Source organism: Arvicola amphibius, chromosome 4 (genome assembly GCF_903992535.2).
Source record: "Arvicola amphibius chromosome 4, mArvAmp1.2, whole genome shotgun sequence".
In the NCBI taxonomy this organism is placed as follows: Eukaryota; Metazoa; Chordata; class Mammalia; order Rodentia; family Cricetidae; genus Arvicola; species Arvicola amphibius.
The window spans coordinates 52,210,403-52,227,204 of record NC_052050.1 but is presented as its reverse complement, the minus strand read 5'-3'; the positions used below and the strand labels follow the sequence as shown (position 1 = coordinate 52,227,204).

Sequence of the window (16,802 nt, the reverse complement as noted above, 5' to 3'; positions counted from 1 at the left end):
TGAGACAGTATACAGATTTGTTTATTCTTTGAAATTATACTGAACATACTGCTATGATGCCTGGTTTTGCCACCTTGTGAGTGTGTGGTCCAGCGGTACAGTTAATAAAACCCAGGCAGTAGGGAGCCGGGGGTTGATGGCTGGGAGAGAGAAAGATAAATGAACAACCTAGACATCAGGGGCACTAGGGGCTGATGGCCGGGAGCGGGGAGAAGGTAGAGCAACCTAGAGATCAGGGGAGGGTTACCAGGCCTGTCAGTCACAGTCTGTGAGATGCATAATAGATTTTGATACGAGCAACTGGATTTGTTAAAGGGCCTTCATTATTTTCTTCATATCTGCAGCCTGAAGGCTTTGCAGATGCAGTAGCATGCTTGGGATTTGCTTTAGAATAAACCAAAGGAGGAAGGTGGGGTCCCCATGAAGCTGGGTCCTGAGTTGACTGCTGGTACACTTCGGTGGCACGGAGGCCCATTGTGCTGCGCTCTGCCCCTGGAGATGCGCTTGGACCTTTTCCAAGAGAAGTCATTGCTACACCTCACAATATTTATTCTGAAATTAACCATAAGTTTAAACCTTTAAGCAAAGTTATTCTTGGGTTGGCATGTACAACCATGTCCACTAACACATGTTTATTATCATATCCAGTAATACAGGATGTGACTAAAGATAAGAATGTTGGAGAAAAGATGGGTACGCACTTGGATTCACTCAGTCCGGCGGTGTCTGCCGTGCTGTTAGCCATTTATAGATCCCACGTTACTATAATTGTACAGTGTGAATTTTAATTATTGTATGTTATGCCATCTCACAGATACCAAAGCTTAATTGCTAAAGCCTTTTTCCATAATTTTCCTGGTATTAGAAACAACACTGTACGTGTTTGGCTTGGTGTTGATGACCTGCAAATCCCTTGCCTCAGTCTCCTGAGTGCTGGAGTTACAGCCATTGCTGCTCCCCACAGCTCATAGGGTGTTTTTTATTTAAATCCAAATCACCATGACAGTTTCCTACAGTTATATTTGAAAGCATCTTTGCAGAGCCTGCATGTGGGCTTCTTAAGGATTGACCCAGTTTGTACTTTTTCTTGCAAGGGCGCTAATATCTGCCTCCTACTTCCAAACCCCACTGAACATAGAACACGAGCGTGTTGTTTCTCCTGTGAGCTCCAGCCGTGTGGCTAAACCTGACGGAACTGGGGAGATTGATGTAGGCTTTTCTTCACCAGGACCTAGAAGAACAACTGGATGAGGAGGAGGGGGCCCGGCAAAAGCTACAGCTGGAGAAGGTGACAGCAGAGGCTAAAATCAAGAAGATGGAAGAGGAGGTTCTGCTTCTTGAAGACCAGAATTCCAAATTCATCAAAGTAAGAGCCTTTCCATAAGTGTTGCTGCTGGAACCCAGGGGAGAGCCTGGCACCTCCCCCAGTGTGGCTTCAGGCAGATAAGGAGAGGGCGAGAAAGTCCTGGAGAACTGTAGCTGCACTCACTTTCTCTGTAAGGCTTCCTGTCTGGAGCGCTGAAGACAGACACCATTTAGCCAAAAGTCCTTACAACCTTTTCCAGTCTGTCCTGTCTATGCCACTTGTAGTTCACCCGGTATTCAGGCTCTGAGCACAGGGCAGGCACCGGGCAGCCACCAGGAGCGCGCCCGGTTGCCCTGTGCAGATACAGCCCTCTGGAGCAGCAAGGCCCAGTTACCCACTTTTTCTCACATCAGTAATCCCAAACTCGGTGTAATTTTGCATGTCTTTTTTGAAAAAGATTGTTTTTTCTACTTAGGAAAAGAAACTCATGGAAGATCGCATTGCTGAGTGTTCCTCTCAGCTGGCTGAAGAGGAAGAAAAGGCAAAAAACTTGGCAAAAGTCAGAAACAAGCAAGAAGTGATGATCTCAGACTTAGAAGGTTGGTGCAGGCAGAGACGCTCAGGACAGGGACTCGGAGTGCTGGGGTTCTGCTTGGGTCAGGACAAGGACTCGGGAGTGCTGGGGTTCTGCTTGGGTCAGGACAGGGACTCGGGAGTGCTGGGGTTCTGCTTGGGTCAGGACAGTCGTGGGAAGCAGGCATGGTGACTGCTTGTATCAGGACTTCATTGTTAACGCAGAGCTTACTGGTCATGTCACATAGAGTCAGATGGAAGAGAATCAGGATGGGTTTCCTTTATTTAAACTTGACTTTGATGACTTGTTCGGGATGGAAATTCATTCTGTAGGCCACTGATGTTCTGGGCATTTGTCTAATAAGCACTGCTTGGAAATGCCCGGGTGACACCTCACAGAGGGCTTGACCAGGCTCAGAGAGTAACAGTGTCAGCAGCTCTGGAGGAAGTGATGTCAGGATCAAGATGGCTGCAGACGCAGAGGAGGGCAAATAAGTCCTGCCCTTGGTCCAGCAGCAGTGCGTGCTTCTGCTCAGGCCTTCAGTGGTGTACCCTCTAGCTTGCTTGCTTTTCTTTATCGAGACAGGGTTTCTCTGTGTAACAGCCGAGGTGTCCTGGAACTCAGTCTGTAGACCAGGCTAGCCTTGAACTCAGAGATCCGCCTGCCTCTGTTTCCCTAGTGCTATGATTAAAGGTGTCCACCACCGCCCAGCCTCCCGCTCGCTTTCTTAATGCATACTTTTACAACAAGGGAAAAAATAGGGTTGTATTTTTTTAAAAAGAATACTTCGGGGTTGGGGAAGGTTTTTGGTTTTGTTTTTGTGTTGTTTGTTGACCGAGGTTTCTGTCACACCCAATCCCACAGCTGTTCAGTCACAAAGAAACACACAGAGACTTACATTAATTATAAACTAATTAACCTAGTATCTCAGGTTTTTCTTAACTAATTCTTTCATCTTAAATTAGCCCATTATTCTTGTCTATGTTAGCCACGTGGCTTGGTACCTTATATCAGTGAGGCGTTCAGTCTTGCTTGCTCTGTGTCAACTGCAAACTGAGCTTTCCTCTTCCCAGAATTCTCCTGTTCTCATCATCATCCCGCCTCCACTTCCTGCCTAGTTTCCCTACCTATACTTCCTGCCTGGCTACTGACCAATCAGTGTTTTATTAAATACAAGTGACAGGGTACAGCCCATTGTCACACAGCAGTTGTTTGGGTTTTGTTCTGTTTTGGTTTGGGTGGTGGCGGTGGTTCGGGTTGGTTGGTATAGATAGAAGATAGAATGTCAGGATAAACTTATTTTGTATTCTTTGCTCCCCTTGAGGTGCCATGAGGCAGATGTGCCCATCAGTCGTCCTGGGGCATGCTCGTGGCAGAGAGCCCCTGCAGGACTCACAGTCACACTGCAGGAGCAAACCACGGAAGCAGAATTGGTCCCCAGCCTTTACTAAGGGACTGTAGCAGAGAGGCTAGGGAGATGCATGGCCACTCCTGTCTCACCAGTTTTTCTTAGGGCTAGAGGACTAGGGCTAGGCACTGACTGGTATGGCCTCCCCGTCAGCTCACTCTCCAGATCTCCTCGGCTCTTAACAGTGTGAACTTCCTTCCCCAAAGGGAGACATGGTTAGACACGACCCAATTTCTCTTTAAAATTCTATCCACACACTCATTGATCTATCCCCAGCCAATCGTGGTAGGCCTCAGATGACCAAGCACTTGACTTGGGTTATCAAGGCAGTGACCACATCCACTCCCTGTGTGTGTTGTGCAGTATGGTGAAGGGCTGCTCTGTCTTGCCTTGCAGAACGCTTGAAGAAGGAGGAGAAAACTCGACAGGAACTGGAAAAGGCCAAGCGGAAACTGGATGGAGAAACAACTGACCTGCAGGACCAGATCGCTGAGCTCCAGGCGCAAGTCGATGAACTCAAAATCCAGCTGACCAAGAAGGAAGAGGAGCTTCAGGGCGCACTGGCCAGGTCTGCAGTGCCAGCACACTCTGGGGGACAGCTGGATGGGCAGGCCCACATTCCTGCATCTTGGGCCATGTCTGGGAGCATCAGAGAGCCCCAGGGAACAGGATGCGGTTTCTTTAAAGTCAGTTATGACACATGTTCATGAAAAATCCAGCAGTATACAGTTTATATCATGGCAGTAAGGTCTCTTAAACCACTGTCAATATTTAGACTTCCAGATGATTGTCACATCTCAGAATCCTGGGAGGGTCACACAGACAGCCAGCTCCTTTACCACACCAGATGGTTTTTTCTGTAAGTTACAAATTAGTTTCCATGTGGTTTGGAACATTGGAGGAAATAACATTTCAGAAATATTTCCTCTCTTACTCCATGATCTGATACTTAGTCCGAAAACCATTTGGAATATTGAAAACATTTCAAATGTTTATTTATATCCAATATCTCATTTTTAAAGAGTTAACTACTTGGCTACATGGTCTTGGAGCTTAATTTAATTTACAACATGTTTTAACTCAGAATAACTTGTAATGGGGCTGGAGATGTAACTCGGCTGGTAAAGTACTTGCCTACCGTACCCAGAGCCCCAGCCTGACCCCAGCACTGCAGAGGACTAATTCTAAAAGTGCATGCCTGGAGGTAGAGACAGGACGATCAAAAGGTCACAGTCATCCTGGGTTCAATGAGACCGTGTCTCAAATTTGAAAAAGAGAGAGAGAGAGAGAGAGAGAGAGAGAGAGAGAGAGAGGAACATCTTATTAAAAATGTTGCTGGCCTTCTCACTGTGAGTCCAGCCAGATAGTTTCTGTCTTGGAAGCTGGCCTTTTCATTTGGGTGACTCTAGAATTAAGTACTGTTCCCCACCAGAAACCCCTGCCAACACTGAAACCATGCGTGAGTACGAAGATGTACCAAAGAAAGGGGAAACTGAAGGCATGAGGGTTGCAGGCCTTGACCATAGGTTTGCTCCGGCTGGGACAAGCCATGTTCTGACTGCAGTATTTCACCTCAGAGGACGCTTAAAGTAGAGGAACAGACCTCTCACTTTGATGCCCGTTGTTAGTTTGGAAATACCTGGAAACCATTGTACCCAGCAGGCCCCGGGCGGGGGGGGGGGGGGGGGGGGCAGAGAGAAGACGCAGCCCAGCCAGCACCACCTAAGTGCTTTGTGCCTGGATCTGTTGACAGAGGAGACGATGAGACTCTGCATAAGAACAATGCACTTAAAGTTGTACGGGAGCTGCAGGCCCAGATCGCTGAGCTCCAGGAAGACTTTGAGTCTGAGAAGGCATCACGTAACAAGGCTGAGAAGCAAAAACGGGACTTGAGTGAGGAGCTGGAAGCCCTGAAGACAGAGCTAGAGGACACTCTGGACACCACTGCAGCTCAGCAGGAGCTACGGTGAGTGTAAGGGGCTGCCGTGCTGGGTTTTCCTTCAGGATGTCGTTCCAATAGCCTGCTTCCCCTTGGAAGGATGATGGGGAGCCTGGTGATGATGTAGCTGTGGTTGTGACCAACCACACCGCAGGTTGAGAGATGTGGTCAGAAGCTGAGGTCAGAAGGGCGGGGCACCCATACTCAGAAGGGTCGCAAGGAGATTTATAGAGGACAAGGGACGGAGCCAGAGGGAAAGAAGCGGTGAAGTAGCATGGCCCCTGCAGGCACCACAGTCGACAGTGGAAGTCAGCAGGTGAGGAGGAGCAGATACAGATAGGCAGCTCAGAGGAGGGTGCTTGCTGAGCGAGTGCAGCCCTCAAGCGTGGGTGTGGACTAGGCAGTGTCTCCTCCCGCAGCAGCCAGGCTGGGGCTGTACCCGATGCATAGGTAGACACAGCATGAGAAGGTTCAGGGGTTCACAGGTAGGAACCTACAGCTGTCAGCCCATAGAAAGTCACAGCTCAGATTAGGCAGGGCCACTGGCACATAGATGTCTTCTGTGAAGCCACTGGGACACATTCCATGTTGCTGTCTTGGCTCTTGCTTGCTCCTTCCAGGTACCTAGAATCCAGGCAGAAGGGAACTCACTCCTCCTAGGCTAGTGGTTCAGCTTGTTATGCATGTGTACACACATCCACACCTGCCTGTGGCCCTGGGATGTGGTGATGGAAGAGCTGCCATTGCCCTGGTGGGAGGCTGCAGTGTTGGATAAAGTGAAGATGGAGGGGTCGTTTGGGTAGGGGTTTTTTTTGGGGGGGTGGAGTATTGTGTGTGTTTTTGTTTTTTGAGAGATGGTTTCTCTGTCCTGGAACTTGCTCTGCAGAACAGGCTAGCCTTGAATACAGAGATCCTCCTGTCTTAACTCCAGAATGCTGGGATTAAAGGCCTGCACCACCACTGCCCGGCTAGGAGGAAGGGTTTTTGAATAGAGGAATCAGGAGAAGCACCCAGAAGGAAGGATTAGTTTGCTGAAAGCTGTGTTCTCCCCTTCCCAGGAGTGTCAGAGTGTGACATCTAGATCTACTCGTTGACCAGGAGCCAGGCCCTGGGGAGAGTGACAGATCGGTGTCTAGATGCAGCTGGGCTGAGGAGAGCTGTGAGACGAGGTCAGAGCAGGGTTTCAGGAGCACTGGGGAGACACCAGTGGCCAGCCCAACTCATCGCCCAAGATTCGGGCCATGAATGTGCATTAGCATTTTAAGTTCTGGCCTGTTTTTCCAAGGTTCTGCTTTATAAAAGTCTAACTAAGTTTGTAGAAGCATCCACTCTCCAAAGGCCATTTTTATTTTTATCTTTTAATGGTGGTTGAGGTATATGCCCATGTGTGCAGATGTGCAAATGCCTGAAGAGCCAAAAACTCAGATCCCCTGGAACTGAACTTACAGGCAGTTGAGAGCCATGTGGTGGAGGTGCTGGGAACCAGACTCGGGACATCTGCAAGAGCAGTGTACACTCCTAACCACCGAGTCAGGCTTCCGGCCCCTTAGATAATCAGTTCTCCCATTCATCTCTCAAAAAGATAAAATTAGGGGCTGGAGATGACTCAGAGGTTAAGAGCACTGCCTGCTCTTCCAGAGGTCCTGAGTTCAATTCCCAGCAAACCACATGGCAGCTCACCTATGAGATCTGATGCCCTCTTCTGGCGTGCACATGTACATGCAGGCAGAACACTATACATAATAACTAAATAAATCTTTAAAATAAAAAAAAAGATAAAACTATACTGCATATGGTTCACACCTTCAATTCCAAGTACCTGGGTGACTGAGACAGGAGGGGTGCCACAAGTCTGAAGCTACCCTGGGCTAGAGAGAAATTCTATGTCAAAACCTTGAAATGATGTTTGCACATTTACCAAAACCAGCATGTGCTCAGTGGTGGCATACAGGGAGTGGGCTTGTTGAGTCTGGGGAAGAGATGAGAGCTAAAGAGATCTGAGGCTCTTGGATCCTCACATAGACCAGGATCAAACTGAGAGGTGATGAACTGGTAGCAGGGTCTGCTGGAAGTCTGATTGCAGGACCTGGCCACCGGGTATGTTGAAGTGATCTCTGCACTGGCAGAGAGCAGGCCAAGTCTGAGCCAACGGGACTGATGACTGAACTGGGCTCTGGTGACTCTTGTGTTTAGACGACATTTAATCACAGAGCTGGCAGCTGCATCGGCCCTTTCACGGCAGTGACCTCTGCCCTGTCTGGTGAAAACATGGAGGGAACACGTCAATGGGAGGCAGTCAACATGAGCTATGCATCCAAAAGCAAACAGCAAGTCTTTAGAGGTGTCCTTGAGGGCAGCTGTGGGGCTCACGGCAATCAAGACAGCTAGCGTAGGTCTTAGCAAGAGTGGGGTCCACAGAGAGGTCCAGGGACCTCCCGTGTGACACAGAGCTGTCTCACGACTCCAGGTTCTAAGCCAAAGCCATGTACTTAAACATAATACTCAGGTTGACGGATTTAAACATTAAGCAGGTAAGCTAGCCCTTGGGGCATGAGCGTGGGAGCGCTGGCCCACTACTCTCGTCCTGCAGCAGCGTGGACAAGGGAGAGATGCCCCCTTACCCTACCCCGGCAGGCGAGAGCTGGCCCTGCCCCTCACCAGCTGCAGCTGAAGGGCAGACATTAGTTCCCTGCAGCCGCTTCACGAAGTTGATGAGAAGGAGACTTGCCTTTTGATGTGGTAGAGAGTTCCAGTTCACCTTCAGCCCTTAGCCGCTGCAGAGGTGTGACGTACACAGGAAGCCAGACCGCACAAAAGGACTCAACAGCCCTTATGGCCATCCCAGTGGATAATGGTTCTAAGTCAGCAGCAAGAGGGCAGGTTGCACTGTGTCTACAAGGATTTCTGGTGCCACAGTAATGAGCATGCTCTCTTACTGGAAACAGCCTGTCTGGTATCTGTCGAAGGACGTGTGTGCATTTACACTAGCATAAACAGCAAGTAGTTTTAATTTAACCGGTTAGCCATTTCTGATCTTCATGTAATGTACCCCTAGCACGAAACGTGAGCAGGAAGTAGCAGAGCTGAAAAAGGCACTCGAGGACGAAACTAAGAACCACGAAGCTCAAATCCAGGACATGAGACAGAGGCATGCCACAGCACTGGAGGAGCTTTCTGAGCAACTGGAACAGGCTAAGAGGGTGAGACCCTGTCTTGTTCTGAGTCCCAGTGGACCTCTCTCTCACACACACACAGACACACACCCCGCCCAACAGACCCATTCAGCCATTCCATCTGGCCATCCCGGCTAGCTCCCCACCCTGGCTGCTCAGCTGAAGCCAGTAGCCCTGCTTCAGTGCCAGCTCCTGCTCTCTCCAGCCTGCGCTGTTCTCACCCCGCCCATGTGCTCCCTTCGTCTCTCAGCCTCGTCCAGGATGGGCAGCCATTCTTGTCCTCCCCCACAGGCTTCCTTGCCTTCCTGCCACTTTGCCTCCATTCTCTCTCTTTCCTGCTTAGTTATGGGCCACCCTTCACTGTGCAGGGAATGGTGTTCACAGTGAAGTGAGGGCCAATCTCTGCTGAGAGTCTTGGCTTCAGCACTGTAGGGTGACCTGTCATTGTCGTTTAAAAAATAAGGAAATTGAGGCTCGGCAGCATAAACTAGGGTACCCAGCTAGTGAGTGAGAAGGCAAATTAAAGCCACGTCCTGTGGCCACAGAGCCCTGAGTAATGTCATCTCTAACCTAAGCCGTGCTTAGAGAGACCCAACCCTGCTCCAAACTCAGGCTCGTTAGAACATTTAGAAAAATGTCTTAACTAACAACTTGTTACTCAGTGCACATAGTTTATTCCTTCTGCCCGAAATGGACAAGAAGACGGTACAGTGAGTTCCTTGCATTCCATAGTTAGTGCCCCAACAATGCGCAAGGTTTCCCCATCCAGAATCCTGGCTGCTCAGGACAGTGGGTGTTGGCGTGCAGTCTTCCTGCACATGTGACTGCGGCTCACTGTGTACCTCGCAGGAGTCTGCAGACACGGAAGCAGTGATTGTTACAGGGCGTTGTAAGACAGATGCTAAAGAACTCTCCTGCCCCCTCCCCCCCAGTTCAAAGCCAATTTGGAGAAGAACAAGCAGGGCCTGGAGACAGACAACAAGGAGCTGGCGTGTGAGGTGAAGGTGCTGCAGCAGGTCAAGGCCGAGTCTGAGCACAAGAGGAAGAAGCTGGACGCCCAGGTCCAAGAGCTGCACGCCAAGGTGTCAGAAGGTGACAGGCTCAGGGCGGAGCTGGCCGAGAAAGCAAACAAGCTACAGGTAAGCTGGAGTCTAGCATGTTCTGTTAGGTACCTGGAAGGCGCCATCACAGGTAACTATGGCAACTATGGTAGTGAGTGTGTGTTTAATGGAGATAAATAATCCTTGCTTTAAGAAAGACATGTGTGTCTTTGAGACCTGCCTCGTGCTACTGTCCGCTGTGACTACAGGGGAGTGCTTTCAGCACAAGTCTGTCTTCTCTGCTAGTCTAGCAACAAAAGCACTGAGGAGACTTGCTTTACACACACATGTTTAAAGTATAAATTGGTACAGCTTCTTTTTCCCAGTTTGATAGTTGTGTATTGTAAGCCATAAAACAAAATACTCGTGGGACCCCCCAAATCGGTGTCTTTCTCATTTATCCTAGAGAAATAAAGCTCCACCCAGGTTCAGCTTTAAAGCTGTTTGCTGTAGAGGTGTGTAGGGTCTAATAATGGGCATCAGCGCAGCCAGTAAAGCAACGTACAGCTGAGTCTTTGGTTGGAAGAGATGCTTATGCTGCTGCTGCTGCTGCTTCTGCTGCTGCTGCTCTGAACAAAATATGACGTCGTAGAGGCTCAGGGTCTCCCAGTGGTCCAGTTGTTTGCTCCAATGAGGGAACACGGGACGAGGAAGGAAGCTGGAGCTAACAGAGCCTGTGGTGCCGGCTGTGGGCCTGGGAACCTCCAGCCCAGTCCCACTGCAACACTCAGTTCCTCCAGCAGGGTGGTGACAGGAGTTCCATCAGACGCTCAACAGTGGCAGGCAGGTCATTGGTGAAGTGGGTCGAGTAGGCACTCCACCTGCAGGGACAGCAGGTGCTCCACATGGGACACATTGTTGCTCAGATAGTCTAAGCATAGTGGCCCATGCTTAGCTTTTAGGGAACTGTAGGACCCCACCTGAAATCCAAGTTTCTGCATCCTGGCCAGGGATGTCCCAAGCAGGCCTTTTAAAGAGAACAGCCCCTGTGTGCAAAATAACTGTGTGTGCCTGTGTGTGGATTCACACAGCTCTCTGAAGGGGGATGTTAGGAACATCATCTGAACTCCGCATGGCCCAGGGGCAAGATGAGGTGTCAGTGTTTCCTGGCAGCCCTAGGCTCCTGTGGGCATAGGTGCCACCCCGTTTCCTCTTCACCCCAGCCCCACATGCTAGGCAAGAAAGCTGAAGGTCATAGACGCTAAGGGCCTGCTCTCTGGCCCTTTTCAGAGCACGGGTGGAAGGCAGGAGTTCTTTCTTAGCCCCAGAGCTCTTCCTCAGCACCGGGTCCCCAAAAGCAGTGAAAGGAGGGGTCTCTGAAGGAGACTGTCGTGTTGGCTGTGCAGTGTGTCTGTCCTCCCGTGCTCCTCTGTGACAGTACAGCCAGAAGACAAATGAGGACACTCTTCTGAGCCCTTCCAATTCCACCTGTATCCATGGCACTCACAAAACAATAAAATAAAAAAACATCTTAGCCCATAGGAACTTTTTTTTCTCTTCTTAGAAAATATTTTTAAGCTATCTTTTGTTTTTAATGAGTGTTTTGTCTACACGTATATGTCTGTACTATGCCCACCAAGGCCAGAAGAGGGCACTGGCTCCCCAGGACTGGAGCCACCATGTGGGTACTGGGAACTGAACCCAGATCTTCTGGGGGGCATCTCTCCTGCCCCTTTTGGAGACATGGTTCATTGATGAGGAAAGGGGGAAATACCACATTATTCCTGAAGTCTGACCATCAGCAACTATATTTTCATCCTGAATATATGCCTCAGCTTTAAAAGCTGAAGGAATTTTTGGCTGATGACTAGTATGCTTGTTTCCCTTTGAGTCCCTTAAATAAAATTTCAGGTTCTGTAAGAATGTAAATTCGATGTGTCTAATGTAGATTAACACAGAAGAACACGCCTGCTGGCCCACAGAGGCGCTTCCGGCAAATGTAGCTTCGTTATTCGTCTGTTTGTGGTGAAAGTAAACACAGACAGGAGCATGGCACTGAAAGCGCCTCTGCCCGTTCAGAGGGAGGCCGCAGTGAGGTGGCTGTGGAGCAGGTTTTAGCATGATTCCAGGTGGTAAGCATTCCTTGAGTGTGCTAGTGAACACACATGTGCTCATATGCGTACGCATGCACTGTGTTCTCTAGGACATTTTTTTTTCTCACTGTGGAACCAAATTTCATCCTTACCTCCTTGCAGAATGAGCTGGATAATGTCTCAACCCTTCTGGAAGAAGCTGAGAAGAAAGGTATTAAGTTTGCTAAGGATGCAGCTGGTCTCGAGTCTCAGCTACAGGACACACAGGTATGCTGGGGGAGCAAGGGACGGAGTGGGGTATATGTGCTAGATTTTGAAACATAGAACTCTTGGCCAATTGATAGGATGAGCATAAAATAAAGCTCTGAAGTTCTGTCAGAATGTGTGGGGGTTGCTTTTCTGGGGTGGAGCCGCTGATGGGACAAACATGGTTTCAGGTGAGGGGCTCAGGATGGGGGTAAAAGTCTCAGGTAGAGAGCAGAAGAATTAAGCTGTTAGGGACAAGTTCAGCACCCAGTGCAGACCCTGTGGCAAGGCACAGCCTCATCGGGGAGACCAGAGGAGGCAAAAGCCCTATAATGCCATTAAGAATGCTCAAGTCTAAAAGCAGCAAAGGTGTGCTCGCATTTGGGGGAAGCAGTCAAGCTCAAAATAGAAAGGAAAAATGATAGCGGGGTGGCCGGAACTAATCAGAAAGAGAAATGCCTGCCAAATTCTGGGACTGGGGTCGGGGAGTACAAAAAAGGGGACCACAACAGGAACGTGTGGAAGGCATGGTGTCACCTGGGCCTGGGCGAGAGCTGGCTCCGAGCGGGGTTTGTGTTATAGGTGGTTACAAAATGGTCTTGCCTGTTCATTGATGTCACTAGGCATTTCTTGTCCACAAAGGAACTTTTTTTTTATGACATAATTGTCAAGAGGTTTATTTTAGTTTCGTTGTTTTTCTGGTGGGGCTTGAGCCAGGGTTGATGATGGGCTAACCTGCACTCACTCTTACACACACTGGAGCTCCAGGTTTGATGATGGGCTAACCTGCACTCACTCTCACACACACAGGAGCTCCTTCAGGAGGAGACTCGCCAGAAACTGAACCTAAGCAGTCGGATCCGGCAGCTGGAGGAGGAGAAGAGCAGCCTTCAGGAGCAGCAAGAGGAGGAAGAGGAGGCAAGGAAGAACCTGGAAAAGCAGCTGCTGGCCCTGCAGTCCCAGGTGCGTGTCCCAGGAGCAGTGGTGGCCTAGATGTGTGCTGGGAGCAGCGACTGGCAGGCCGCGGGGACTGTCGCTGCATCTGGGGCAGTTAATGAGGCACTAAATTAAGCTCGTTGCATGTCTTTTTTCTTTGACCCAGCCAAACGCTGATGTCCTCTTCCTAGCATTGTAACATTTAAAGACAGAATCATGGTTTCTGTGAGGATTCGGTTCAGCCACCAATTTATGGCTGAGCCAAGGGCTCCTCCTCCAGCATCCACTTCTCAGTGCTGGGTTATAATACTGAAAACGAGGGGTTTTATTCTTGAAATGCAAATTCGGATGAATTCTTATGCTGACCCTTTTTTCCTTGCCTAAAACCTAGTTGGCTGACACCAGGAAGAAAGTGGACGATGACCTGGGGACAATCGAGAGTCTGGAAGAAGCCAAAAAGAAGCTGCTGAAGGACGTGGAGGCACTGAGCCAGCGGCTTGAGGAGAAGGTGCTAGCATACGACAAGCTGGAGAAGACTAAGAACCGGCTGCAGCAGGAACTCGACGACCTGACGGTGGACCTGGACCACCAGCGTCAGATCGTCTCCAACTTGGAGAAGAAACAGAAGAAGTTCGATCAGGTGAAGGCTGCACCCGTGTCCCAGGCTCCTGAGACCCCACGTCCTGAGGAAGCTTTAGCTCTGGTTTTGGTTTAAGACAGCCTCTTCCTATTTAAAAGCAATACATACTGATATAGAATTGAGAAAGCATAAAAAGGGAAGTATGAGGCCCTTGAATCCTGCACCGTGCATGGAGAGAGAATAGCCACCATTCAGAGTTCTTGGCATGAGCACTGTGTCAGGCTTGGGAGCGTCTCCCCTGGGAACATGTGTCTATATGATACGGTGTGGGCAGCACCCAGGTGTCAACCTGAAATTCATTCATGTTTCACATAAACCCATACTTCTGGCCTATACACTCTGTGCTTTGACTGTGGCCTATTACATGAGGGCATTGTTGGCGCTCAGAAAACTTTTCAAGTCCATGTGGGGATGGTCAGCCTGTGGGGGTCTTAGGATGAGCAAGCCTGCACCACGAGTGAGGGGCGTTCTCACTGTGCCCGTCTGTTCTCGCGCAGCTGTTGGCAGAGGAGAAAAGCGTCTCTGCTCGCTATGCAGAAGAGCGGGACCGGGCTGAAGCTGAGGCCAGAGAGAAAGAAACCAAAGCACTCTCCCTGGCACGGGCCCTTGAAGAAGCCTTGGAGGCCAAGGAGGAAGTCGAGAGGCAAAATAAGCAGCTCCGAGCAGACATGGAAGACCTGATGAGCTCCAAAGACGATGTGGGGAAGAATGTAAGTTTCCCATGGCTGCACAGCAGGAAGGACCTGGGGACACAGGTCCACAGCAAAACCGACTTGAGCCTTGTCCTGTAGGCAGATAGGGGCCAATCTGTTTCCATCATCTGGGTCAAGGCACATGGAATTCTTCTTCTTTTTTTTATTTAATCTATTTATTTTACATATGAGTATATTGTCTACACATATGCCTCTGATGCCCTTGAGGGCAGAAGAGGGCATTGGATCCCGTGGGACTAGAATTCCAAGTGGTTGTGAGCTGCCATGTGGGCTGCGAATTGAGCCCAGGTCCTCTGGAAGAGCAGTGTTCCTTACAGCTGAGACCATCTCTCCAGTCCCCAGACGTGGAATTCTTGCCGCAGCCCTTAGATGTTTATCCTTCCCTGCCCCGCCCTGCCCCAGTCCATCCTGGCAGAGGCTGCTCTCCAGGAGGGGCTCTCACACCTGCATCACCAGTGCTGATTACACCCAAACACCTGCTGGTCCCCCGGGTCGGAGGTTTGTGGGAGCTGTAGCTCGTCTCCGCTCTCACCTGGCCTTCCCCGTGAGGCCTGAGTGCTCCTGGAGGGTGTCAACAGCTGTCAGGTTTACAGTCCAGAAAGTTCTATGTGTTCTCCCATGTGTGCCTTCCCCAGGAGACCCCATGCTTGTTCTTGCCTGCATCCTCCCTCAGTATCTGAGAGGCAGAGTCACAGAGTGAGGTTCCAGCCTGGCTCTTCTCCCAGCTTCCACTCTTAATCTGGAAAGGGAGCCCCGTGCTCCATAGCCATTGTGACATGCGCTTTGTAGTCTTACCTGTTTTGTTGGCTTTGAAATGTGCGAGGCCCACTGTAGAGAGCAGATGTCATCTGCGCAGGGCGTGGGCCATCTGACCACACCGTGGGTGATGGAAAACTGCCCTCGTCCCGCTGGGCCTTCTGCATAGAGCAGAAGAGGCTGGGTCAGGAAGAGGCTAGCCAGGGCAGGCACACCCTATAAAAGTGGAGGGAAAACGCGGTAGTGGTTTCGTAGTCATTGTCTTTGCTGTAACCAATTCTCACACGCTCTTGTGGGTTTTGCAACTGCTGAGTTACCGAGTGCTACTCCCTAATTCTTCCTCTGCTCGCCTCTGTGAAAGCTAACATGACCATGGCCCCCAAAGGGAATGTGTGAGAGCATTTAGTGCTGCTTCAGGAGGTTGGGCAGAGCAGCTGGGTCAGGAGGTGGAGCACTCAGTACAGTCAGTGCCAGGCTCAAGACTCACATCTGTGGAGGGCACTGTTGAGAGAAGAATCCGGCCTTGCTTTTCGGACAAGCCCCCCTCCATCACAGGGCTGCTCATGAGCCTTCAGCGTGAGTGATCTCTTCTGAGGCTCTTGTAGCCTCACACAGCAGGCAGGCGCCCTGGCCCCCCAGTATGCCGACCTGCACCTTAGCCTCACACAGCAGGCAGGTGCCCCGGCGCCCCAGTATGCCGACCCGCACCTTAGCCTCACACAGCAGGCAGGCGCCCTGGCCCCCCAGTATGCCGACCCGCACCTTAGCCTCACACAGCAGGCAGGCGCCCCGGCGCCCCAGTACGCCGACCCGCACCTTAGCCTCACACAGCAGGCAGGTGCCCCGGCCCCCCAGTAGGCCGACCCGCACCTTAGCCTCACACAGCAGGCAGGTGCCCCGGCCCCCCAGTACGCCGACCTGCACCTTAGCCTCACACAGCAGGCAGGTGTCCCGGGCCCCCAGTACGCCGACCCGCACCTTAGCCTCACACAGCAGGCAGGTGCCCCGGCCCCCCAGTACGCCGACCCGCACCTTAGCCTCAGAGCCCTGTCACTCTCACGGGACGTTCCAGTGTGAACAACAGAGTGCACTTTAAATCCCGTATCTGAACAGAAGAGCAGCCTCTGCACACCAGTGCACACCAATGCTTCTGTGCCTTAGGTCCACGAGCTTGAAAAGTCCAAGCGAGCCCTGGAGCAACAGGGGGAGGAAATGAGGACCCAGCTGGAGGAACTGGAGGATGAGCTCCAGGCTACTGAGGATGCCAAGCTGCGCCTGGAGGTCAACATGCAGGCCATGAAGGCCCAGTTTGAGAGGGACCTGCAGACCAGAGATGAGCAGAATGAGGAAAAGAAGCGGCTGCTGCTCAAACAGGTGGGTTGCGGGGGCGTGGCCTTCAGAGCCCACCTTGTGCGGTCCGCCCTGTAGTTCACGCTGGGAAGCATTAGCTGGAGAAAGCATTGGCTGTTGAAGGACTTGACTGTGCTGGTTTAGATCTTTTCTCTCCAGTGGCACTGCTGCTTGGCTGGGCTGTCATAGGAAAGCTGCAGGGCACTCAGGTGTAGGGAGAGGGAGAGAGGGAGCTGCCCAGCAGAGAGGTCCCATGGCCTCCTTAAGTCACACCCCACCCCAACCCAACCCCAGCAGGCTGAAATCAAGCCCATGACTTTGTAGACACTAGGCAAGCACCCTGCCTACCACTGAGCAACACCCCAGCCCTTAAAGGGTTCTTTACGAGGGAAAGGGGCGATACTTAATTTTTTAAACTTATAAAGAATCTTAGGATTTTTAAATTTTATAAAGAATTATATGTGTATGTACATATATGTATTTAAGTGAGTGTACATATATATGAGTATGTATATATGTATATATATTTGAAAAGTTTACTTTGAAAACAAATTTTGGATATTTTAAGTGTCATTTGGAATTCATGGGAACAAGTAGTAAGTCTTAATTTATATTTAATATTTTACTG

The 16,802-nt window shown here is 50.5% G+C and overlaps 1 protein-coding gene across 1 annotated transcript in view; it reads left to right on the top strand.

The window, feature by feature from the left end:
• The window catches only part of Myh10 (myosin heavy chain 10), a 124,569-nt gene that overhangs the window by 97,172 nt on the left and 10,595 nt on the right, over window positions 1-16,802 (top strand). Inside the window, exons 23-33 of the mRNA XM_038325626.2 lie at window positions 1,229-1,366; window positions 1,782-1,905; window positions 3,685-3,856; window positions 5,042-5,254; window positions 8,283-8,427; window positions 9,333-9,539; window positions 11,696-11,800; window positions 12,590-12,742; window positions 13,107-13,355; window positions 13,853-14,065; window positions 15,986-16,198. Of these exons, the coding sequence (XP_038181554.1) occupies window positions 1,229-1,366; window positions 1,782-1,905; window positions 3,685-3,856; window positions 5,042-5,254; window positions 8,283-8,427; window positions 9,333-9,539; window positions 11,696-11,800; window positions 12,590-12,742; window positions 13,107-13,355; window positions 13,853-14,065; window positions 15,986-16,198 (1,932 nt within the window). The remainder of the gene's footprint in view (window positions 1-1,228; window positions 1,367-1,781; window positions 1,906-3,684; window positions 3,857-5,041; window positions 5,255-8,282; window positions 8,428-9,332; window positions 9,540-11,695; window positions 11,801-12,589; window positions 12,743-13,106; window positions 13,356-13,852; window positions 14,066-15,985; window positions 16,199-16,802) is intronic.